Source organism: Euleptes europaea, chromosome 13 (genome assembly GCF_029931775.1).
Source record: "Euleptes europaea isolate rEulEur1 chromosome 13, rEulEur1.hap1, whole genome shotgun sequence".
Taxonomy (NCBI): Eukaryota; Metazoa; Chordata; class Lepidosauria; order Squamata; family Sphaerodactylidae; genus Euleptes; species Euleptes europaea.
The window spans coordinates 4,777,381-4,802,024 of record NC_079324.1 but is presented as its reverse complement, the minus strand read 5'-3'; the positions used below and the strand labels follow the sequence as shown (position 1 = coordinate 4,802,024).

Sequence of the window (24,644 nt, the reverse complement as noted above, 5' to 3'; positions counted from 1 at the left end):
CCAGGGGCTCTCATTCCACTCTAAGGGCCGCCATTCCAGTCCCACAAGTAGAGGCGGATCTACTGTGAAACTAATGAAGCTTAAGCTTCAGGGCCCCTAATCCCGGAGGGGGCCCCTGAAGCAACTTTTGTTAATGAGTGAATTTCTCAACAAAATAGATGGAGTTTTTTAGTGATAGAATCATAAGCCAATGGGTTGAAGTACTCAATATTGACTTCAGAATATGCTCTAATAATACCCATTTCACATGGCCTCAAAATGTCCCTGTAATGGGTCAAATTTCAAAATTTTCTTGGGGGCTTGCAGTGCTCGAACCCCCAGCTGTAAGGGCTCACTGAGCTCACCAGACTCTATTCACAGCCTACATTTGGGCAGCTGGATTGTCAGATCCTTTGTTGGTGCCTGGCTTAATAGTTCTGTAGTTTTATTTCATCACTGTATGGCCCATTTTCAAAGGACTCCACCCCACCACCCTGTTCTCCACCATTTGAGCCTCAAGGTCCTTTCAAGGGCAGCAAAGCCCTTTGGACCTTGTTGTATGTTACCCTGTTGTTGCTGGTTGCGAAGGGCCCCCCATAACACTTCAAACTTCAGGGCCCCAAAAATGTAGGTCCGCCACTGCCCACAAGACCGATTCCGGCCCTCCTGCCACGCCGGGGGAAGGGGGGGGGTCCATTCCGGGGCACGTTTGTCTAACCCTCTTGCACATTTGCATGGCCACGTCCCTCAGGCGTCCAGCCCAGCGAGTACGCAGCCCCAGACAAAAGGGGGAAAAGCCTCCTCCCCAACAGATTCTGAGCGAAAGGTTTAACAAAGGTCGCTCTCCAGCGAGGCGCTGCGGGGCCCACAGAGGCCGCGCGCCCCTCCCCCCCCTCTCGCGCCCCTCCCCCCCCTCTCGCGCCCCTCCCCCCTCTCGCTCCCCTCCCCCCTCTCGCTCCCGCCCTTTCCGAGGCCGGGCTCCGTGCGAGACGTGACTAGCCCCTCCGAGGCCCCGCCCGGCCCTTTCGAGAGGGACATGCGCGCGCGCCCAATCAAAGGAGGCCCTGCGCCCAGGCCGGCCAATGAGCGCGCGGCCGGGGGCGGGCGGCAGGCGGCGAAGGTGACCCTGGGCGGCCGCCTCGCTGGGCCTTTTGTGCCTCGGGAGAAGAGCTCGCCGCCTGTGGCCCGCGCCGCTCTCGCCCGCCGGAATGTCTCTCTCCAGCAAGCTCCACCTGGATAAGGTGGACGTGAAGGGCAAGCGGGTGGTCATGAGGTGAGCGCGGACGAGCCCCGCGGCCTGGCCTCCGCGGCGCAGGAGCGAGTCGTGGGCCGTTCACACGTTGCCCGGTTTCCTTTCAGGTGTGAGTGAGGCAGACGCGTGTTCAAGGAGCAGACACGGCTGCAGAGAACCAGGGATGGCGGCGGCTGCGGCAGCGAAGGGCCCAAACAAAATGATTAGGGGGCCAGAGCAACTGCCGTATGAGGAGCGGTTAAAACGCTGAGGGCTGTGTCGCTTGGAAAGAAGGCGGCTGAGGGGAGACATGATAGAGGTCTATAAAATTATGCATGGTTTGGAGAGAGTGGACAGGGAGACGTTTTTCTCCCTCTCCCATAATACACGGGGTCATCTGCTAAAGCTGGAGGCTGAGAGATTCAAAACAGCTAAAAGGAAGTATTTCTTCACGCAATGCATAGTTAAACTGTGCAACTCCCTGCCCCAGGATGTGGTGATGGCTGCCAACTTGGGAGGCTTTAAGAGGGGAGTGGACACGTTCATGGAGGAAAGGGGTATTCATGCCTACTACTTAAAATGGATACTAGTCATGATGCATGCCTATTCTCTCCATGCTCAGATGAGCATGCCTATTATATTAGGCGCTGTGGAGCACAGGCAGGATGGTGCTGCTGCAGCCATCTTGTTTGGGGGCTTCCTAGAGGCACCTGGCTGGCCACTGTGTGAACAGACTGCTGGACTTGATGGGCCTTGGCCGGATCCAGCACGGCCTTTCTCATGTTCACTCATTGCCTGGACGCCTGATAACGGCTAAGGAAATCTAGATAAGGGTGGGCAGCCTGTGTTGCTCTGTCTGTAGCAGCAGAAAAGAGCAAGAGTCCAGTAGCATCTTCAGACTCAGAACTTCTGGCCACAGCTCACTTCTTCAGGAAATGTAGGACCTGTGTTGGGGGGAGAGGGGCAGTTTGGCTTCCATCATGGGTGGGTCTGGGAGGCATTGAGGCTTCCAAGTGTTACAGGAAATTAATGTGTTTGATCAGAGTATTACTCAGACCTCACTTTGTCTGAAATGACCAGGGATGTATTTGGTTTAGGGCCCCAATTAGGAGATTCCTCAGCCATTTTCCTGGTACTAGCCCAGTAGTGAATGGTCAGTTATGTGAAATGTATGAAGATGAATAATAGAAGTGCCAGTTTCTGTATTAATTATAAGACACTGGCATGTTCCACTCTCAGATGTAATGTGGCAGACTGTAATGCGGCAGTGGTGTGGATGGCCTGTAACCGGTTAATGGTCACATCTAAAAACCAGTGGAAATGTTGCGAATATAGGATTGATTTAAGTAGGTTTTCTGTGTGCCTTGTGTTACTCATTTGACCCCTTAAAAAGCAGGCTCAAGGGAGTTGCAACACACTTGCTGCTGGCACAAGAGAGGAAGGGCATAGGTGAATGCAGGATTGGTTAATCTCCAAATGAGATTTTACCTTTCACTTCTGTTAGCCCCTGGAGGTTTTAATTGCATGGAGAGATGGTGTGGTGGTTAGTGTCAGACTAACGTCTAGGAGAGTCGGGTCCAAGTCTCCGTGCTACCATGGAAGCTTGCTGGGTGACCTTGGGCCAATCTCTCAGCCTAACCTACCTCACAGGGTTTCTGTGAGGTTAAACCAGGGGAAGAGAGAATTATGTTGTAAGATGCTTTATGTCCCACTGGGGGGAAACATGGTATAAGGCAGAATTCATGTATGCGGAAATTTAAATTTGAAATTGGCAAGTGCCTTTTAAAATACATTTTAATTAATCTAGAGAGTTCTTCTCTGTGGCTATAGTTTTAACTCGCTCAATGAGATTAATTTGTCTCTACATACAACTGTGACTAAAGAAGACTCACCTTTCTAACCAGTATTTGATTGACAGGAAAGGGTGTCAGTGCAGAGTTTCTGTAATCCTGGAAAATATTGTGGGTGAAGTTGCTGCTAGACTCTAAAATGCATACACAAGGGATTGTAAACCTCATAAGGGAGGAGGAAGAGAACTGTTACTGTAAGTTAAAAACTGTTATAGTGGTGCCTAATCAATAAATATCAGAATAAATTATTGGCCCCTCTGATTGTAGACTTTCAGTTCTAGGCTTGAGAAGGCTAGTAAATATACTATGGAATTATTGGCTTAACTCTTGTGATCTGTAAAATCCCATATTGCTTATGAACAGGGTTTTGTTTCTTTTTACATGTAATGTAGCTTTAGGCTGTTCTGTAAATATACAAGTATATTTCATTACTGAAATGCCTGCTTGTACCTTGAAAACAAATGGTCTGATTTTTATTTTTTGTCAGTCAATGAAACTTTTGGTAGCTTTTTTCACTGTAAACCCCAGTCTGTTTCTTTACTATTTTGCAAAGACTTACAGAGATACTTAAGATTTTTCAATGGTGACCCTTCTCACCCCCACAAAAGGACTTTTCTTTTTCACTTCAAAGGACTTTTCTTTTTCACTTAATTTTTGTTACTAATTTCCATCTGAATTGATTTTTCCTGATCTTCCACCTCTTGCATAGGAGTGGAGCACTTGTACACTGAATGCCCTGCATGAAGCAAATTGGACTGTGTGCAATCTCCATAATTTGACCCAACACATTCCAGGCCCCATTTTAGAACACACTAGCACCGTGTTGGCGAACCTATGGCACGGGTGCCACTTCCGGCACTCGTAGCCCTCTCTGCCGGCACGCGCGGTTCCTCCAAGCCGCTGGCCTTTCCGGCTCTGCCCTGCCCCGGATGGGGGAGGCTGTAGCCCAGGGGTGGGGAACCTCCGACATCATTGGCGGTGGCCCCCGGACTCTCCCACAGAAGCTGCCGCCATTGCCGCCACTGGAGCGTGCGTGGCCGGCCAGGTGGGTGGGAGAGCGGGGAACAGAAGCCGAGCGCCCACACTCGGCATGGCCGGCGGCTTCTCCGGCGCCCTCTGGGCCTGTGCGGGTGGAGGGGCGTGGCTGGCCGGTGGGTGCGAAGGAGGCGTCCTCTGCCCTACCCTGCTCGCCTCTCACTAGCCTGCCGCCGCCGCCACGCCCCACCGAGTGGCAAATCCAAGGCAAAACCTCCCATGCATAAATGGCCTCTTTCTTTTTCTGTCTCCCTCTGTCCTTTTCTTTCCCTACTTTTCTTTCTCTCCCTTGCTCCATTTCCTTCTCCCTTTCTCTCTCTTTTTCTTTCTTTCTCTCCCTCCCTCCCTTCCCTTTCCTTCTCCCTTCCCTTCTTTCCTTCCTTCCTTCTTTCCCTCCAGCGGCTTCTCCGGCGCCCTCTGGGTCTGTGCGGGCGGAGGGGCGTGCAGTCCTATTCCACCTTTGAAGTGCCCACAAGCCATCCTCCAAACACCTTTCCATTTGTCTTGATATGTAGAGAGAAAACACTAAGGAACTAGTTGCCAATCTCCAGGTACTAGCTGGAGATCTCCTCCTATTACAAGTGATCTCCAACCAATAGAGATCAGTTCCCCTGGAAAAAATTGCCACTTTGGCAATTGGACTCTATGGCACTGAAGTCCTTTCCCAAACCCCGCCCTCCTCAGGCGCAAAAACCTCCCACTCATGGCAAAGAGGAACTTGGCAACCCTAGCCTCTCCCTCTGGGCCCCCTCTGGGGGTGGTATTCAGGTTAAATTGCCGCATTGGCACTCGGCAATAAATAAGTGGGTTTTTGGTTGCAGTTTGGGCACTCGGTCTCTAAAAGGTTCGCCATCACTAGCATTACTAAGTGATGGCAACTTCATGGGCTTGCATGTGTTTGGTTTTCAAGTCATATCCTGTTTTTGCTTCTTAGGCAGCTTCACAAGCATTAATCACCATTCTTTGCAAATTCAGACAAGGGCCCTGTAGCCTGGAATGTCTGGTAACTTACCTACACCGAAAGTGCATGCTGCTCCTCCACATCACCAGAAAGCAGCTGCAGAGTAAGGCGCGGGGGGGGGGGAGATAGTGGGGGATAGTGGCCTCCCACTTAAAACCTTGCACCTATACAGAGGTCTCTTGTGGCCATGCAGGCGCTGTCCAGATGTGAAGTTCACATGAGGAACACTGGCCTTTGTTATCTCTTTGGTTGATCTTCATTGTTGCGGTACCAAATTTTTCAAGGCAAAATTACCATCTGGTTTATAATCTGTTAAACACAAAAATAACTGTCATCGAAATAAGGCCCTGTATAAATAAAGGGCACAGCCTTCCTCTGTAATTATATGCTCAGAGTGGAACTAGTATGGCTGATTTCTTTCCATCCCAGCTGCCATGATTTTTTTGCACATGATTTGATTCTCCTGTTGTAATATTCCCGTTTACTGAAAACATCTAGTCTCACATTCTCCATTCTGTCGTTATACACGTTATTTTTCTGTATGACTCTGCAACTTCCTGTCTCTTTCAGCTGTACACACCAACAACGGCTTTCAAGAGTAGCTTCTGGGACTTTCCTCTCATGCATCTGACATGCCCAAGCACATTAATAGGCTGCTGAGTAATTGCTTTCTGTGACCATATGAGATGAGAGTTTGAGAAAGTTCCAGACACTGTTAGGTGGAATATATTCTTCACATGGTGCTGGTAGAGATCAGCAAGTTCTGCTTTGCAAATAATAGTAGTATAAAACCCCAAAGTTGTCTGTGTTAAATGGTTGCTCAGAAACATTATTGTTTGGGGTCTTCTAGCGGACGGGAATCCCAAAACTAGGTCAAGATCGTTGTGTTTTAACAGGTTGATTGTAAGCTTTCACGAGAAAGAAATTTAAGGTACCAAAAAAGTTCATTAAAAATGTATATAGTACTACACAAAGGGCAATAGAGAGCAATAATTAAATCATTAAGTTTCACAACATACCAGTGTGGTAACTGCAGAAAGCTAACCATGAAGATTCTTTGAACAAGTTATCGTTTTTATCTGCTGCATGATGATGATCTTGTCTTACATGCACCCATAATGCAGGGCATGCTCTATCCTCCCTTAATTGAGTGATGGACAGAGACAGAATAACTTTGGCAACTTGTGGAGGGAAGTTAGGGGCTTACAACAGTATTCAATATTTCTATATGCTGTCTGTTAATTTGCAGTTACCTAGACTGCAAGAACGGTAAGTGTTAAGTCTTGCTCCTAAGATCATGCTGTTCTTCATTTCCAAAGAAGTTTTGAAGCAGTGTTCACTTGGTGTTTGCCTTTCCTTCTGCACTTAGTTTATGCTTTTTTGTCAGGAGCACCTCTGATTATGTGATGACTTGTATAATCTTACTAAGATTCTCAACTGGTTCTTTTTTTCCTTTTAGGATATTTTCTCAGTGTTTACTCACGGATTAATGAATTGGTCATCCTTTACATGCTGGTAGGATTTTGACAGCCTCCAGCATGAAATCTGGTTTAGCTTTGCTTATTAGCATTTCCTCCAACCAAGATCTTGCTCCCCTCTTCACCAGTTAATACTAGTGGATCCAGTGCAATTTGATTTCGTTAATACTGGCTCAGAAATGTACAGCCATGATAGAGGGATGGAGCCTGGTTGGATAGGCTTTCCTGCGGATGTTGTGAAGCCTTGTGAGGGCTTTTCCAGCCCAACAGGGGATGCTGATATGCAACGCACAACATTTTCTTCTTTTCACCCTCCCACACCCATATAACTGATGCAACTGAAGATCTTACTACTGGTCTTTATCAACAGTTCTCAACAGAGGAAACAGAGGAGTATTTTTTTTAATTTGCTTATGTGATTTCCCCCCCCAGGGTTGATTTCAATGTCCCAATGAAGAACAACAAAATAACCAACAACCAAAGGTGAGACCTGTAAAACTCTGAGTTGGTGTTATCTTTCCCCCCTCTCCACTGGGCTGCAACTCATTGGAAGAACATAGATTGTTATTGTAAGGTGCTTGATTTGGTCTTGGAATCTCATGCTAAAACCTGAGCCATTATGGCTAGATTATACATTCAAGGTATGACATCAAGTTGATTTAAAGCTTACTTCTAGTCAGGGTTGCTGTAAGATGGCTCCTCCTTTGTCCACGTTTTCTACTAATGATAGTGATTGCCCTAGACAGCCTTCTACGGGGGGGGGGGGGAATAGAATGAGTGCCTTTTAGAGGAAAGTTAATTGAACTGCCTAATAGATTTTTATTGCATCCTGTCCTGCCTTTGGCAAAGTGAGAATGAAGATGCTGTGATTGGGACTGATGATCACTTGACTTAATTAATAGATCCATGACTTTGCAGTCATTGTGCGTAACTTCTGCTGTAAGCTTCTCTCTATACCAATAGAGCAAAGCTCTATCACTGGGGATGCCTCAAGGAACTGATGTGAAAACTTGCTGTACACAAGTCCCCCCCGCCCTGGGTCTCCCAACATTTTCCGTTGCTTTTGTTGCAGAATCAAGGCAGCTGTCCCATCCATCAAGCATTGTTTGGACCATGGAGCCAAGTCTGTGGTACTGATGAGTCACCTCGGGCGACCTGATGGAGTCCCTATGCCTGACAAGTTCTCTCTGGAGCCAGTGGTAGAAGAACTCAAAGCATTGTTGGGCAGGTAGGGCATTATGATTGCTACTGTAAATTAGTGTGCTTAATATTGGCAAATGGAAGCTTTATATCTTGGATCATGTCTCCAGGGACATCTTGTTCCTAAAAGACTGTGTAGGTCCAGAGGTGGAAAAGGCCTGTGCTGATCCTCCATCTGGTTCAGTCATTCTCCTGGAGAACCTCAGGTTCCATGTAGAAGAGGAAGGAAAAGGGAAAGATGCTTCAGGGAACAAGGTGAGAGACGGTGGTGTTGTTTTTTTGCCTCGGGTTATGTTTTCTTTGTTGCATTTCTGCAAGGTGTACTTCTTGCTGTTTTTCTAACTGCACTAGGAAAACTATACAAAAAGTGAGCAATGGCTCATGGTTTCTGATACAGCTAGAAATCTATATTATGAGAATGGTTTTGTGTAGCATGGTAAAAAAAGCCCATATTGTCAGATGGAGCAGAGTACTGAAAGAGCCTCTCAGGTAGCAGCCACTGTCGTAGGACAAGCAACCATAGCTAATGGGTGAATTGCCATGGGACATGAATAAGATAGATGGCTACATTAACTCTTGGTAGTTCAGTGGCCTGCTTAGTTGATATTTTACACACAGGTTTATACTGGAGGAGCAAAAGGGTTTCAGTTCACATGTGTTTCTTATTGTGACTAAAAAATAAAGTAATGCAGGAATTATGTATTTGTTTGAAGTAGGAAGCCAGCCTTAATTCCCAGTTCCAGGGAGATCAGTATTCTTACATCATTCCTATATCAGCTGCTGCAGTTTATACACACTGTCTTTGCCCTTACCTTAATACAGGGATCTCCAGACCTTTTGAGCTTGTGGAGTACCGTTGGCATTCTGACACAGGGCTGGTGGGCACAACCACAAAATGGCTGCACCAGAAGGCAGAGCCACTCAGGGAAGAAGAGGGTAATTCAAAAGACACAACTGGAAAGAGGAATGAGAGAATAAAACCAACTCAGGTGGCAGCTACCACTGAAACCCTGTTTTAATCTGCACAGCTGATTGAATCTACATTGGCCTTAGGACTAATGGAAAGTCCTTAACAGTTGGCATGGTGGCTTGCTTGGAAGCCTGATGTGCAGATATAGCATATAAATTGAATTCTACCATCTGTAGCTTATGACTATATTCCTAGGATAGTGTGGGTAAACTTAGATCAAGGCATGCCAACTTGTGTCCTCAGTTGCATAGGGGAAATTCACTTCTGTGTACAGCGTTCTGGTAGAAAATGTATTTGGGGAGAGAAAGCTTTCTCCTTTTTGGGCCTTCAACAAGAACCATGTCCCTTATGACTGGCTTGATGAGGTATATGCTGGTGGGAGGTTCACATCCTGTAATGAGACTTAGAAATGCTTGAAACGCACCAGTCACTTTCTCTTGAGTCAATTATATGGTGTCTATACCGTCTTGTACCTCTGACATTTCCTTGAAGGTCAGCAAGAGCACTTGGTCCCAAGTGGTTTCTTTTCTTAGTATCTGTGACCCCATTCAGCCTCCAGCCTTGGATCCCTTAAATACAACTGCAGTGTGAAATGGTGATATACAGTATGGTGCCCTTTTCATAGGCTGACACAGAACACCACCTCGTGCTATAAAAATACAGCAGACCATGCAAATGAACTTCTGAAGGAGGAGAAGTGTCTAAATTCACAAGTTCCACTGTTAACCCTTTGCTGTAACTTTTTTACTTAGTCATTCCAGTTGAAAAGAAGCCAACATACATATGAGTGTGTGCGCGTGTGTAAAGTGCTGTCAAGTTGCAGCCAACTTACAGCAACCCAAGCAAGGGGCTTTCAAGGCAAGTGAAAAGCAGAGGTGGTTTGCTATTTTCTTCCTCTGCAGAGTCTTCCCTGGTGGTATTCCTTCCAAGTACTGACCCTTCTTGTTGCTCAGTAATAATTCAGAGCATTACATATAGAAAGTTGGAAACATGCAGCTTTAGTAGAGATGTGAAGGCCCAAGAAAAGTGGGGGGAGATATCCCCCCCCAAAGACTTTTAAAAAGTTTTTCCAACAGAAAAAAAATAGAAATTTGGGGAAGTACTGAAAATATCTCTTTTGAAATGAGTGAAATGCTTTTTAAGACAAAGTTGTACTCACTGAAAGTGTGCACTTTGAAGGTTTTTGTCATAAAATGGCAGCATTAAGTGGTTCCTGTGTATAATGTAGATGTATACAGCATATTAGCAAAGATACGTGTGTTTAAATATTAATAAATTTTGACCACAGTTAATTCCTAAGTGTAAAATGATAAACTGTTGAGTTCAGTGCCTACCTTGACATCAAGTATGCTCCTAGCCCTATTTAGACTTTTAAAACTTTCTGTCCAAATTTCTTCTGTTTGTTACAGAATTTTCTTGTCTGCCTTCAACTTTTCCTTTTTCCTTCTCAGATGGCAAAAACTAAGTTGTGTGCTATGGTAGCATAGGGTATAGCAGTTTTCAGCTCTCTTTCTAGCATTGGGTATATTTTCAATTTTACCTGTAGAAATTTTTAAACTTAAATTTAAACTTTTGAATTTCATAAATATGTCACATAGAACAATTAACCATGCATGTTGATAAAAGGCAGTAAAAAACCAGTAAGAAAGTAAGTATTGCATATTTCAGTTTTTTTCTTGGAAAAAACAGATCCCCCCCACAATACCTTAAAAATTTCTTGAAATTGTACCTCTGTTCTTGAGGAAACAGGCATCAGTCTGGGAGAAAAATAATGTCCTTGATCTTGGTTTTTATGTTCAAGTCTTGTTTTGAATTATCTGCTGCTTTTAGTGGCTATAGGTTAATTCTTAGGGGGGGACGGAAAAAAGTAATGCGGCAGGCCTGGCACAAAAAATATGGGTGCGATAGCAAGTGGCAAAAAATGCTGCAGCAAGAGCTAACCTAAGGTACAGCATAGGTTGTTGCCTTGCTGATTGCTGCTGTGTAGAAAAATAGGATAATCTTGACCCTTTTTAATAGCCATCACCTTCCCGACTTCTAGCTGCTGTTGAGTACCATGGAAGTACTTAAAGATCTTTGCAAAGCTGTTCAACTGAGGAACCTAAATCAATTGAGACTATTTATAATGCTATCGGAGAAATTTCCATAAAGTAGAATGCAACAGGGCTGAGCTGTACTGTGCATTTGTGATTTGCATAATGCTTCTATGCTCGTGTATGTTTTGTCCCAGAGATGTTATACATTTGTGCACAGAAACCTCTTGGCAGAGCTCTCCCCTTATCTCAAGTACATATTCTTTCACTCTGCCTCCTGTCTCCACCGTTTGTAAGAATTAAATAATGTCAGAGACTGGTGGAGTAGAGGAGCACCACAGAGAATTCTGCAAAAGTCTTTGTAGTAGTGCAAGGGGGAGGGGCGCACTCAGATGTGCTAAACAACCCTTTTCCGGTGCCTGGGCTGAGAGATGGTGTCATGCCCAGGATACCCCCAGCAAGCTTCCATGGCAGAATGGAGCTCCGAGCTTGGGTTTTCCAGATCCTAGAGTAACACTTAACAGTACGTTCCTAAAGAGAGTTACTCCAATCTAAGCCCATTGAAATGAATGGGCTTAGACGGGAGCAACTCTCCTTAGGAATGCACTGTAACCACTACACCATGCTGGCTCTGCCCACCATAGAAAAGAGAGCTAGTGGTGGTTTAGTAAGTGGAGAGATATTTGAATGACTTTACTGAACACTGCTTACCTTGTATGGAGATTTATTTATTCATTTTAACATTTATATCCCACCGTTCTTCTTGGTTCAAGGCAGTAGAATGTTCTCCTACACGAGGGTTTCCCAGCCTGTGGGTCAGGACCCAAAAGTGGGTCAAGGGCTAGCCCTTACTAATGGTCATCCCTACACTTTCCATTGCTTTCCTTTGTGTTTTGGAAACCAAGATCTGATCCTGGAAACATTGTCTTCTACATCATACATCAATGCATATACATGTTGATCAAGTAAAACGTGTCCTGAAGGCTAGTAGCACAAGTTTCTTAGAATCTTACAGGGAGCAATGGAGAAGGAGAGGATGGTCAACGACACCTCCATATGCAAAGGCTGTGTATGTCGGAATTCCACTTGCTTTGTGCAACACTTGTTGGTTTCTCAGAAACATCTGGTTAGCCACTGTAGAAAATGGAATGCCAAACTATATGGGTGCCAAGGGCATCGTTTGCCTAGGGTGCCAAAAACCCTGGCCAGACCTGTATGGGTCACCATACTGATAGCATACGGGCCTGCCTAAATCTCCAGGACTGGACTTGGCAACCCGGTATGCAAGCTAACTGACTGCTTTCCAGCCGCGCGCCTGCCCCAAACGCTACTGGGCGGTCGCGGCGCGGTTCATTTGAAAGCTGACACAGCCGCTCTTGCCAGCCTGGGCAACCAGCCGCTAGGAACCAGATGCAAAGGACAGGCTCTTGTGAGCCTGAGAGGAGCCATGTTTCTGTAAACCTCTGTTCCAGCAGCAGCCATTTCGCAGAGAGCTGACAGCCACGTACTCAATGCGAGCTGCTCCCCCTCCCAACTTCCTCCGTTGCTCAATGGGTCGTTAGCGGTGATCCTGATATCAAGATGAGTCATCCCCCCCTGTCCAGCTGCAGAGATCCCTGGATGTTTGCATATATCGCTCCCATTGTTCCTGAATGTAAATCACATCAGCAGGGAGATTCCAGACCATCACGGGTTGCGAAAGCCATTGGCATTAGAATAGATTTCCAAATTCTCACTACCCTGCCCCGGTAGACACAGCTTAATCCTTTTGTCACCTGGGAACCTGGGAGGGGTAAAACCCCTCTTCCTGCCCCCAGAAAAATAGTATAACTGGGATGCCCCTGGCCCATTCTAGTCACCTTAGGTCTTTCCTGGCACCTTTGCCGTTACTCTGTTGGTTTGGTTTCGCGAGCCTTACCACGCTCCCTCCCGCCTTGCTGGTCAAGTCTACGGGAACCCCTACCCCTATCTCGGTCTTCCTTTTCAATCTGTTTGTAGCCTGCGTGAGATTGGACAACACCTCATCTAGATACGGTAAATATTGGATCAACGATAACCTGCCACATTGGCAAATGTCTCTGTACTACTCTCTTTAATTTACTAGTCTCTTTGTATGCTTGTGCTGCACCATTTGAATGCTTGAATACATAAACACTGTTCAATTTGGAATCCTTTTGTCTGTCTTTATTCAAACGTCTCATTAAACGGATTCTGGTAGCGTTGAGTGCGAACCCGCTATATAAATACATAGTTACCGATTGCTCAGCTAATTTCCCCATATAAAGGAGCATTTCGGCTAACAATACCAAGTAAATTAACATTTGTGTGTCATCATGTACTGCCCTACACTGTCTAAAAGTCAGGCATGCCTTCCAGAGTAATCCCAGTAGAAGTTAAGGCTGACAGTATGAATACAGCTGAAAAGACAGCCGCTTTCTTCTCCCTTTCCTGTACACGAGACTGTTTCAGTTCCTCAATGCCATTGTTCGGATCAAGTTGGCAAGGTTTGAGGTTTTCTAATTCCTGGGTGTCAAACCTGGTGTGCTACTGGGAACATTACTTTTCTTCTGAAATGCTTCTTAACAGTTTAGTTTACACAGCAACTGATTTTGGTGACTTTAATGCCTCTTGAGATGGTGAAGTGGCTATGACAAACTTTTCTTTTTCTCGCTTTCCAGATCAAGGCTGATTCTGCCAAGGTCGATGCTTTCAGGGCCTCGCTTTCTAAACTAGGAGATGTTTATGTCAATGATGCTTTTGGAACGGCACACAGAGCTCACAGGTGTGTAGCAGCTATCCTTATGATGTTGTGGCTAGACATCCGTGCATCTCGGAGTCATTCTTTGTATATACAGCAAGACAACCTTGCTGTCTTATGCCAGGAGCACGTCGTCCAAAGTGAAATGGGAGATCACTGCCCTGGAAATACAATAAGACCTGCGTCAGAATTTGTGATAAGTTACTGTGATTGTTCTGTTTGAGTAATTCTGAGCTTTAGAAAGGGAATCTATGTGCTAGAGCACAATCCTTGGTATCCCAGGTAGCAAATGATGGGGAAGACTTTCCTGTACCTGAGGCTTCAGGGAGCCTTTGTCTGCAGGAACACATGATGATAAGGAAGGTGAGTGGATGCTCTGACTCAGAACCAGACAGTTCTGTCTTTCAGCGTATGCACACTACTTCTAAAAGAATTAGATCTCCAGTTTAAGACTCTTGCTAATATTCCTGCTTTGTAGGAAATCTAAGTAGTCATATCTTCCACATTGTTTAAAATCTTCTGCCAAGTTATGGGAATGCCTTTGAATTGATACTCCACCAAAAAGACATTTTAATGAAAGAAAGCTCTCTGGAAACAAGACTGGCTTTTATTGTTCTTGGCGTGAGGTTACACCCACCAGTATAAAAAGCAGAATCTGTAGTGAATTGTCAGGTTAGAAAGACATACGTGAACCATTAACGCAGGGGTGTCCGATCTTTTGGCTTCCCTGGACCACATTGGAAGAAGAATTGTCTTGGGCCACACATAAAATACACTAACACTAACAATAGCTGATTCATAATGTTTTAAGTAAGTTTACGATTTTGTGTTGGGCCACATTCTTAGCCATCCTGGGCCGCATGCGGCCCAAGGGCTGCAGTTTGGACACACCTGCATTAAAGTATCATGACTTCTATTGTTGAATTATGTTTTCAGTGTAGATATCTGTGCAGTTGTGGGCTTCAGAGGTTTTATGGTGACTGATCCCTGGTAGGTTCAATAGAGCAAGCAGGGGGACTCATCAGTGTTACAGATCACTATTTTTTTTCCCTCCTCCAATGCAACAGTTCCATGGTAGGGGTGAACCTGCCACAGAAAGCAGCTGGTTTCCTGATGAAGAAAGAACTGGATTACTTTGCAAAAGCTCTTGAGAATCCAGAACGTCCCTTCTTGGCAATCCTTGGAGGGTAATAATCCCATCATTTCTTTTCTTTCCCTGCCTCTTGTTGGTTTTCTGAACTTATTTGAACTGTTCACTTGTTTTAATAACTGATCAGTTTGTGATAGGAATTGTTGAGCTTCCTCTCTATGGGGAAATACTCCTTTGTAAACCTCTAAGGCTGTAATCCAGTCAATTGGTGTATCTGGCTTTGTTTTTTTAAAGCTGTCTCAAGCTCCTTTAGTGTGCTTTGAGTTATAGGCCAGATCTGTGTGAATTTTCACCAGAGTTCAGCGTGCAAATATGCTCTCGTCCCAGCAGTTGTCTGTAAACAAACACTGTCTGATCTTATGCAACTGACACCTAATGAATGCTTATCAACTCCTTCAGCTTTCAAGGGACACTTTTTCCCCAAAGCGCAGGTGCAGCCTTGTCCAGTATTGATTTGTAGGAAGAAGAGGAGTGCTTTTACTCCTTGTCAACTGGGAAAAAATGACTTAAATATAAGTGTATTACACACAGTGCAAGTACTGGGTCAATTGGTCTTCTAAGCACACTGCATAGCCACTGTTGCTATTGTTGCATTCGGTGGCTGTGGCCTGGAAAAGCAAGGCTTTCCTGTAGAAAGTACTGCATCAGGGACAATAGAAGTTCCTTACTGCTTTCTGCTCTTTTAAAGCAGTGTCTTTTATGTATGCTGAGATTTCATTGCTGAAATTTTTACTGACTCAGTTATGCCATTAGCACCTTGGCTTTAATCCACTGTTGATCATACTTGTAGCTGCAAATGGTGAAAACTGGCATAGTGTAGTGGCTGTAAGTAATAGTGTGAGCAGGAAACTTCCCAGTTCAAATCTCATCTCAGTCAGTGAACATACTAGGAGATAATAGCACTTCTGTTGAGGCAGCTGTGCACGATTTGTCTGGATTCCCCTCTCCAAACAACAATAGTGTTTCTCTCCCCCCCCCCCAGCATCCTATTTTAAAAGAAATTTGTTTTAAAAGCTCTTATTTATGTTGTTGAAAAGGCTGTGCTAGAAACAGCCTGGTGGTCTGTAACGATTCTGGACATCAGAAAATCCCAGTCATCACCCAGTGTTACATGCATTCAAGGACTGTTGTGCAATAGAATTTTTTTTCTCGTCGAGCATCACGTCTTGTCCAGCCGTTGCACAGGTAGAGCAGCCCTGCAGATTGTTCCAATCAGATTTTTGAGATGGGCATTTTTTGCTACAAAGACCTGGGTTGCTTTGGTGCAGAAGCTTACTATCAAAGCCAGGTTTTGATGGTAAGTGAAAGGCCTCTCTGTAAGGGAATTATGTAGCCATAGATAGTAGGAGCCAGTGGCCTTGGATCATTGTAAAATAATCTTCTCTATTAAGTAATTGGTTTCACTACTACTGTCTGAGGAAAATTAGATTTTTCCCCAGTGGCATTGCTATAGGACTACTATTCCAGCAGGTGAAGCTTCTTCCATTGGTGGAATAGAGTATCCTTGGATTCTGGCATCCCTACCTGTTCTACAAAAGCAGTCCTGAGACCTGGAAGGAAAACAAAAAGGAGGGGAAAGTAAGCCAAAAAGCTCCCTTGGTGTGGCTCATGACCTGTCCCCTCTATAAAGACTAACATTGTGTATTCAAGGTAAAGTCCAAGTAATTAAAGTACTAATAGCAAGGCCAGCTTGCCCATTCTGAAAACATTTCCGTAGAAACTGTTATCTACCAGCATGTATTTGTAGTCACCAATCACTAACCAGGGCTGACCCTGCCTAGCTTCCAAGATCTGAATAGATTGGGCTAGCCATGACAAAGCTCTAGCTCCTTTTGTTTTTGCTGTCAAGTCACAGCTGACTTATGGCGACCACATAGGGTTTTCAAGGCAAGAAACGTTCAGAGGTGGTTTGCCATTTCCTGCCTCCGCCCCGGTATTCCTTGGAGGTCTCCCATCCAAATCCTTGCCAGGATCAGGGCTGAGGGTGTGTCACTGGCCCAAGGTCACTCAGCAAGTTTCCATGGCAGAGTGAGGATTCAGATCTGAGTGTCACAGATGCTAGTCCAACACTTTAACTACACCCCACTGCCTCTCCTCTAGCTCCTAGCATGTTGTAATTGTAGTTGCTGCACAGGTCATGCTTTAGTGTCTTTACGCCCCTTAAATATTTTCCCCTTCTCATTTATGCTCTTTAGCTGCCATGTGAAATATTTTGTTCTCCTTGCCATTTTAAATCATCCTAAAGCCAAAACAGTACAGATATGAAATAACAATGAGAGTTTTTTTTAAAAAAAAAAAACATTTGCAGAGAATGTATACTCAGTCATTGCACAAGCCAGAATTTTAACACAAAAGCAAAAGGGGAAACAGCTATAACAATTCTTAATAAAACAGCAAATGAAATAAAAATTTGATGTATAAAGGGTGATAAATATAGATAAACCTGTGGTTTTGCCTCAGATTGAAGGATAACCTAGATCTGGTTAACGTTTATAGTTTTGTCTCACATTCTGCTTTTAATGAAGATCGGTCCATTATCATCAAGACATGTGTCTTCATAGTGTTTCTCTCTTCTTTGTAAGCCTGTATATCAGGGGTCCTCAAACTTTTTAAACGGGGCCAGTTCACTGTCCCTCAAACACTGTTGGGGGCTGGACTATAGTTTGAAAAAAAATATGAACAAATTCCCCGCGTGTGCAGGGGAGAAGGAAGCGGCGCGAGGGGGCTCTCCTGAAAAGCATCCTCCTCCCGAGCCCGGACCTTCCCCCTTCGCTCTGCGGCTGGGGCTCGGCCTTCCCTCGGCAGACGTGGCCTCGCTCCTGCCCCAGCCTCCCTTGCGCTCTCTGCACGCACAGAGGCGAGTTAATGGGGAATAAAGAGGCTAGAGTCCACGGCAAGTGCCTGCGCCTTACAAATGTAGTGGTTAAGAGTGGCGGTTTGAAGCGGGGACTCTGATCTAGAGAACTGGGTTTGATTCCCCACTCCTCCACGTGAGAAGCGGAGGCTAATCTGGTGAACCTTGTTGGTTTCCCCACCCCTACACACGAAGCCAGCTGGCTGACCTTGGGCAAGTTGCAGCTCTGTTAGAGCTCTCTCAGCCCCACCTGCCTCACAGGGCGTCTGTTGTGGGAGGGTATGGGAAGGGGATTGTAAGGCAATTTGAGTCTCCCTTTAGTGGTAGAGAAAGTCGGCATGTAAAAACCAAGGCCATTTATGCACGGGAGGTTTTGCCTTGGATTTGCTGCTCTCCAGATGCACATTTTCCCCATCCGAATTCTCCAAACTCTGCCTGGGGGTGGGGGGGAGCCAGCCAGGCCACGAAGCTAGGCAATGAGAAAAGACTCCTAGTGGGGCGTGCTGCGGAAGAGAAGGGGGCAACCGGGCCCAGGAAAGGGGGTTTTGGGCCGGGGAGGGTGGGAGGGTGAAGGGGGTGACCGGGCGGCGTGCGAGGCAGCAAGACGCCTCGTGCGCCCAGGAAAAGGGGTTTTGGGCCGGAGAGGGAGCAGAGAAGGGGGCGACTGGGGTGGGAGGGAGGCTTCTGGTTGGGCGCACACGGCCAGGAAGCCCAGAAAAGCTCTGGGGAGGGGGGCAAGGGGGGGGACTGGCTTTCTCAGGGGCGGACAAAAGCCCTCCAGGGGCCGGATCCGGCCCGCAGTTTGAGGACCCCTGCTGTATATATTGGTAGTAATTACAAGAGAAAACACGATTCCTCTTAACAAGCCTGCACAGAGTTTTAGAACAGTCTTGAGAATTCTACAATTCTGTCTGTTTGAATAGTGATATGGTTCTCTCTTTCCATCTCCATTCATCAGAGCTAAAGTTCAGGATAAGATTCAGTTGATCAATAACATGCTGGATCAGGTCAATGAGATGATTATTGGAGGCGGAATGGCTTTCACCTTCCTCAAAGTGCTCAACAACATGGAGGTAGGCAGACTACAGTGTCTACTCTTTGGGTGCAGGTTAGATGGGCATGAAAGATTCCCTTTGTATGCCGTCTGTTGTCCTCTTAAACAATGATAAATTTTAATATGGGCCCTGGGCATATATAGATTCTACTGAGACATGTTTCCTATTTGAAAAGATGCAAGTTCTGGATGTATGTTTAAGAATTGTGGGTTTCTTATGGGTTATGAAATTCATCTTGTTGTCTTTGAAGTAATTTGTAATTCCTTCGCCTTTGGCTCTGACATCTGCCCACAAGCTTATGTTGTTCATTTAGAAGGGGAGGGGATATTGCTGGTACAAGTCTTGCTTTTGAAGTTTTGGGTTGTTTAACAGTCTGGATAAGCAAATATGCAGTGGCTGCAATATTGTATTATCTTCTGCTTTCAGATTGGCAATTCTTTGTTTGATGAAGAAGGGTCAAAAATAGTCAAGGACTTGATGTCCAAAGCGGAGAAGAATAAAGTGCGAATCACTTTGCCCGTTGACTTTGTCACTGCAGATAAATTTGATGAGAACGCCAACACTGGAGAAGCCACAGTGGCCTCTGGGATTCCTGCAGGATGGATGGTAGTTTGAGGGGTGAAGCTCTGTGCAGAGGGGGGAGGCTTTGTCATTCTGCCTTCTCTCAGTGTTCAGGTGAAATGGCTAAACAGCCTATTTCCCCCCTTTCTGGCCTTAGGGTTTGGATTGTGGTCCTAAAAGCATCAAGCAGTTTGTTGAAGCTGTGGGCAGAGCCAAGCAGATTGTTTGGAATGGTCCTGTTGGTGTGTTTGAGTGGGACAAGTTTGCCAAAGGAACCAAAGCTGTGATGGATAAGGTTGTTGAAGTTACAGGAAAAGGCTGTATCACCATCATTGGTAAGGACAGATCTGCCATTTCCTTCCCTTTGTTGAACAGAGTAGCTGAAAAAATCTTTTTTTTTATTTCAAATGAAAGTTATTTTTTTTCCTTCCGGTAATAAGCTAGTTTTCCTCCTCGTGTTCCACAAAGCACTCTAGTTTTTTTTTCTGTATCAGTATTTTGTTAATTGTGCATATACCACTCTCCAAAAGAGATCCAATTTGTTTCACTGGGCAGGTGGGGGAGACACTGCTACATGCTGTGCCAAATGGAACACTGAAGACAAAGTTAGTCACGTGAGCACTGGTGGTGGGGCCAGCCTGGAACTTCTAGAAGGTAAGAGTCTGCTTTTCCTGTGTTTGACCGAGCTCAGTAAAAGGTCCTACTTTGAGTGCATGTTCCTAATGCTGTAGGTTGTTCGTCTTGAGACTCAGCCCTCACACGAGTGCCTCAGGGCTGGGTGCAGATGAGAATCGGTGCCTCCACGTGGGGGTTGTACTCATGGAGTGTGCAGTGCCGTAATATTTGAAATTTCCTCTGAAAGTCACTCTTGTTTTGTATATAAGCAAAGACATGCATTTTAAAGTATCAAGAGTTAATAGGCAGCTTTTCATGAGCTGTATTTATTGTGAATTTTTGAATGCCTTTTAGTTTCCTTTGATAACTAGCCATTTCCCAATCTCTGTAAATCTTCCCATCCTATAATGTACTCTGAAAAAGAAGTTGAACTGAACTAGCCTGCGACTGTTCTTTCCAGGAGTTGTGTGCTCGACAGGGCCCTTTGTCTCCGTTGCCTAGGAAATAACAGTGAAAGGAAAGAATGAAAGCTGCTAAAAGGAGGTCTATGACAGCTTAAGGTTTTGGGTGCAGAGTAGCTACCATCCTTAATTTTTCTCAACTTGAGGAAGTTTTCCCACTGTCCCTTCAGAGATTAAGCCAGTTTGTCCATTTTGCTGTTTGGCTACGCCCTTTGCCTTTTGATGTTTTGGGACCTGAATTTTCTTGTCTTTTGTTACAAATTGTCTTGAGAATAGTTGTGACAAAGTTGGTCTGAAAATACAACAATGCTAGCAACTACAGTTTGAGAGGATGTAAGATGTGTTTAAGATAAATGGTGAACTGACTTTTCTGTGTTTTAAACTGTCTGCAGGTAAAGCTCTTCCTGGAGTAGCTGCTCTGAGCAATGTGTAATGGCTAGAATCTGAGATGAGTAAGAACCCCTTCCCTAGGACGTTCCTGCACATCCAGCCCTTCAAGCAGCTGCTACAACGCTTCAGTATCTGTGCAAGAGGCAGATCCCAAAATGTAAACTGGAAGCAAAAAGGAATGAGGAAGAGGTTAAGATGGCTCAATTTTAGGGAGTCTGCAGTTTACATAATGTCGATTTGTCCACCGTTACCCCACTTGAAACATCTGTACTGTATTCAATGGGTTTTTTTGTGAATTAGTGTACATATTTTTTGCCTTTCAAGAGCAGTTAGATGTTAGTTCCTGAAAACAAATTCCTCCACTTATCTTCAACAGCTGCTGCTGTTTCTCACTTTGGCACAATCCAAATGCAAGAGGAAAAATCTGAATTTCTGAATGTTTACCACAATACTAACTTCTAAATAAATGTTTAAAATAAGAACAGAGTTGGAGGTGTGTTGCTTCTTTCTTTTACATTGAGTGCATTGATTTTTTTTTAATTCCAGAGAGGCAGACATGTTAATCTGTTGCAGCAAAACATTTTAGTCTATAGTTTCATCGGTGAAAATATTTATTTAGCTCGATTCATAGCCCACCTTTCTTACTGAGACTCGAGGCCAATTACAGAGTACAGAAAGAAGGGAAAAAAGTAATCCTACAATATAGGCTACTGAATGAATACAAAATTGAATGGCAGTGTGAACAACAAACTGCCCAGGCCAACATAGCATGAGCAATGCAGAATGTGCGATTGAAATGGTACAAGGCAATGCAGTCCCCACTCCCATACGAAGGGGCCCTTCTGGACCATTCTGTCCCACCATAGTTCTAATTCATTACAGGAATGCCTTCTTTTAACATTTCTGTTTTGCACATTTTGCATTGCTAATACTGTGGGAGCCTTCCTGACCTCATCAGGTAGGCTGCTCAACAGGGTGGGAGCCACACTAGTAGACAGTTGCTGATGTTACCAATTTGCAGAGAGGAACCTTCAAAAAGTTCTGTTCAGACAACTGAAGTTGCCACTGTGGAGCATAGTGGAAGAAGTGGTCCCACAGGTGTTGCTGACTTCAAGGGAAGACTGGTGATTGCATTACAGCTGATTTCAAGGGAAGACTGGTGTTGAGTGCATTACAGCTGTCTAGCCTAAAGGTACTATGATATGGATCCACGTGGCCAGGTTGACCAAGTCAGGGGGGCTAGGTGAATGCTTTTTTTGCAGCTGCTTCAGTAGTAATGCTGGGTATAGTATAACCCCTAGCCTCTTAACTGAGTCAGAGGGTGTGAGTTGGACCCCATCAAATATGAGAAGTGAAGCATCCTTCCAACCAGCATTACCTCTGCATTTTTAGGATTCAGTTTCTATTTGTCCACCTTTAGCCATTTAACAGCAGTAAGACACTGGTTCAAGATCTCTATGTAATTACTAGGCAGTTTCGATAAAGAGATGAAGCGCTGAGTGTCATCAGCATATTGATGATGGCCTACTCCAAAACTGAATACATGAAACTTGTTTTATGTGCTATGGTTTTAACTGTTCAAGAGAAGGCTCCAATTTAATTTCTTTCTGCTGCCCGTGCATACTTCTTTAGTGAGTGGAAGATGGGATTGTTACCTCATAACATTGGTCAAAAGTTGCAGAGGTAGGATGTGAATTACCTTCCAGTTTTCAAAAGCAAGAAAGCTCCAAAGTAATATGATAAAGACCAAGAAAGCAGAGATCTTAGAATCACAGTTGAAGGGGAGTTTCACACACTCGCTGCATGAACTAAAGTATCCTTGATATAGATGCCTGTCCAGCTTCTGCTTGAGAACCTCCTGGGATGTACGGCTTACCAAGGCCCTCCTAGCATCATATACAAAATCCTGGATTTTCCTCTTGAGCTCTTTTCAATGTGGTACACAGCAAATAGAAATGGAGCAAGGGTGTCCCCTCCCAGCATGGGGTGAAACACAAGCCACTACGCTTCCATCCATGAAACTTGTGTGTGTTGGGGGGGGGGGGGAGCGTGGATTCAAGGTTTGGACCAAGCCTGGAAATGTTGGTTTGGTGATCAATGCTCTGCAGAGAAAGCCTCATCTTAGCACCTAATAGGGGCAGGAGTGGCACAAGGAAGTGAGTACAGGGAAGGATTTGGAGTCATGGGTCTTGGATCGCCTGTACTTGGAATCTGCAATGTCTGAAAGGAAAAAAAGCAGGGCCTGCTTCATGGCAAGTGTGGTTGGTGGGCTTGCCAATCTCCAGATCTCCCAGAATTGCAACTGATCTCCAGACTACACAGTTCAGCTCCCCTGGAGGGTGAGCTCTATGGCAGGGCTTCTTAAACTTTTTCCAGTTGCTACCCCTTTTTGCCAGAGAAATTTTTACACGACCCCGGGTATATAGGTATATAAAATATGTATACAAATCAAACATTTACTGATAATAAATCATAAATTTATTTTAAAACAAATTCTTTGGCATACATACCATTTTACCATTTACTGTTGCCAAATTTGTCACGACCTCCATCCACATTCAGTTACAAGACCCCATATGGGGTCGCGACCCACAGTTTAAGAAGCTTTGCTCTATGGAATTATACCTTCCCCTCCCCAAGCTCCACCCCCAAATCGCCAGGAATTTCCCTACCTTGGAGTTGGCAACCCTGTATAATACTGAGGATGGAGCTGCGAAGTCAGCAGCACCCCCTTCTCAGCCCCTTGACCTGGACGGTCGCGCCTCCCTCTCGGCGCCCGGAGGGGGCCGGCTACACGCCGGCAAGAGCCTCAAGTACTGACCCGCCCCCCAGCTGCTTTTCCCAAGAGCCTCTGCGGGCACCCTGCCCTACCCTTCGCAAGGCATGCTGGGAATCGTAGTTCCAGGCGGATGAGGGAAGTTAAGCGGAGGCGCCTCGGGGCCAGGCGGGGTCGCAACGACCATCTGCCGAGGGGAGAAGCGATGGGGCGCCCGGGCGCCGCCGCTAGCCCGGCGGAGAACCCAAAGGTAAGGCGTGGCTGCAGAGCCGTGCCGCGGAAGGAAGCAAGCAAGCAAGCAAGCAAGCGCGGGCCGGCCTCCGTCCGCGAGTGGCAGCGCGGGTGGGGTGGGGCGCCCGACCTGTGAACGCCCCAAGAAAGAGGGGCGGGGGCGGGGGCGGCAATCTCTGACCCCGCTGTGACTAGAGCCTCCCGTCCCGTCCCGTCCCCCGGCCTCGGGAGATGCCGTCGACGCCCTGCCTGCCCTCGGCCTCCCGCGAAGGGCCCCGATGGGCCCGGGGCTGCCTTTAATGCCCTCGGGTGCCCCGGAGCCCCACAGCGGGGGAGCCCAGCGTGAGTGGGCGGGGAGCTGGTAGGGTTATAAATAGGGTTGCCAACCTCCAGGTATTAGCTGGAGATCTCCCGTTATTACAACTGATCTCCAGCCGAGAGAGATCACTTCACCTGGACAAAATGGCTGCTTTGGACCCTATGGCACGAATAATTATTATATTATATTATAAATATATATAATTGTTGTTTATTCTGCACTGAGGCCCCTCCAAAGTCTAGGGTTGCCAGCTCTGGGTTAGGAAATACTTGGAGACTTTGGGGGTGGAGCCTGAGGGGGGGGGCTTGCGGGGGACTTCGGTGGGGTATAATGCCATAGAGTAGGGGTGTCGAACTCACTTGGGAGGAGGGCTGGATGTAACATAAATGTCTCTTGGTCCGAAGGGAAGTCCAGTGTTCAAGGGAGCAATTGTCATATCCTTTTCTGTTAAATATGTAATATCTGCAAAGAGGCTCATTTTGCTAATGAAAACTGTAGCCTTTGGGAGTGAGTTGTTACAATTCCAGGAAGCAAAATCATGTCCAGATGAGGATTTCCAGTTCAAAATTTCCCAAAGGCACGTCATGGTACTTTCATCTAAAAAATGTGTTGCTTATTTATCAAAGAGGAAAAATAAGGATGCTGGCAATTGCTTACCGTTGATAATTCTGACAAAGGCAATGGATTCAGCTGATCAGTGTCAGAGACTTGTCAGATATTTGAAGGCCAGATATGGC

The 24,644-nt window shown here is 45.7% G+C and overlaps 1 protein-coding gene across 1 annotated transcript; it reads left to right on the top strand.

Moving 5' to 3' along the window:
* The first annotated feature begins 1,184 nt into the window (after window positions 1-1,184).
* Window positions 1,185-20,806, top strand: PGK1 (phosphoglycerate kinase 1). Its single transcript, XM_056859542.1, has 11 exons — window positions 1,185-1,252; window positions 6,967-7,017; window positions 7,607-7,762; window positions 7,845-7,989; window positions 13,416-13,519; window positions 14,563-14,682; window positions 18,458-18,572; window positions 18,981-19,160; window positions 19,273-19,450; window positions 19,671-19,769; window positions 20,584-20,806. Exons 1-11 carry the CDS (start codon window positions 1,188-1,190, stop codon window positions 20,622-20,624), a joined length of 1,254 nt encoding a protein of 417 aa, XP_056715520.1. The 5' UTR covers window positions 1,185-1,187; the 3' UTR covers window positions 20,625-20,806.
* Window positions 20,807-24,644: the final 3,838 nt, after the last annotated feature.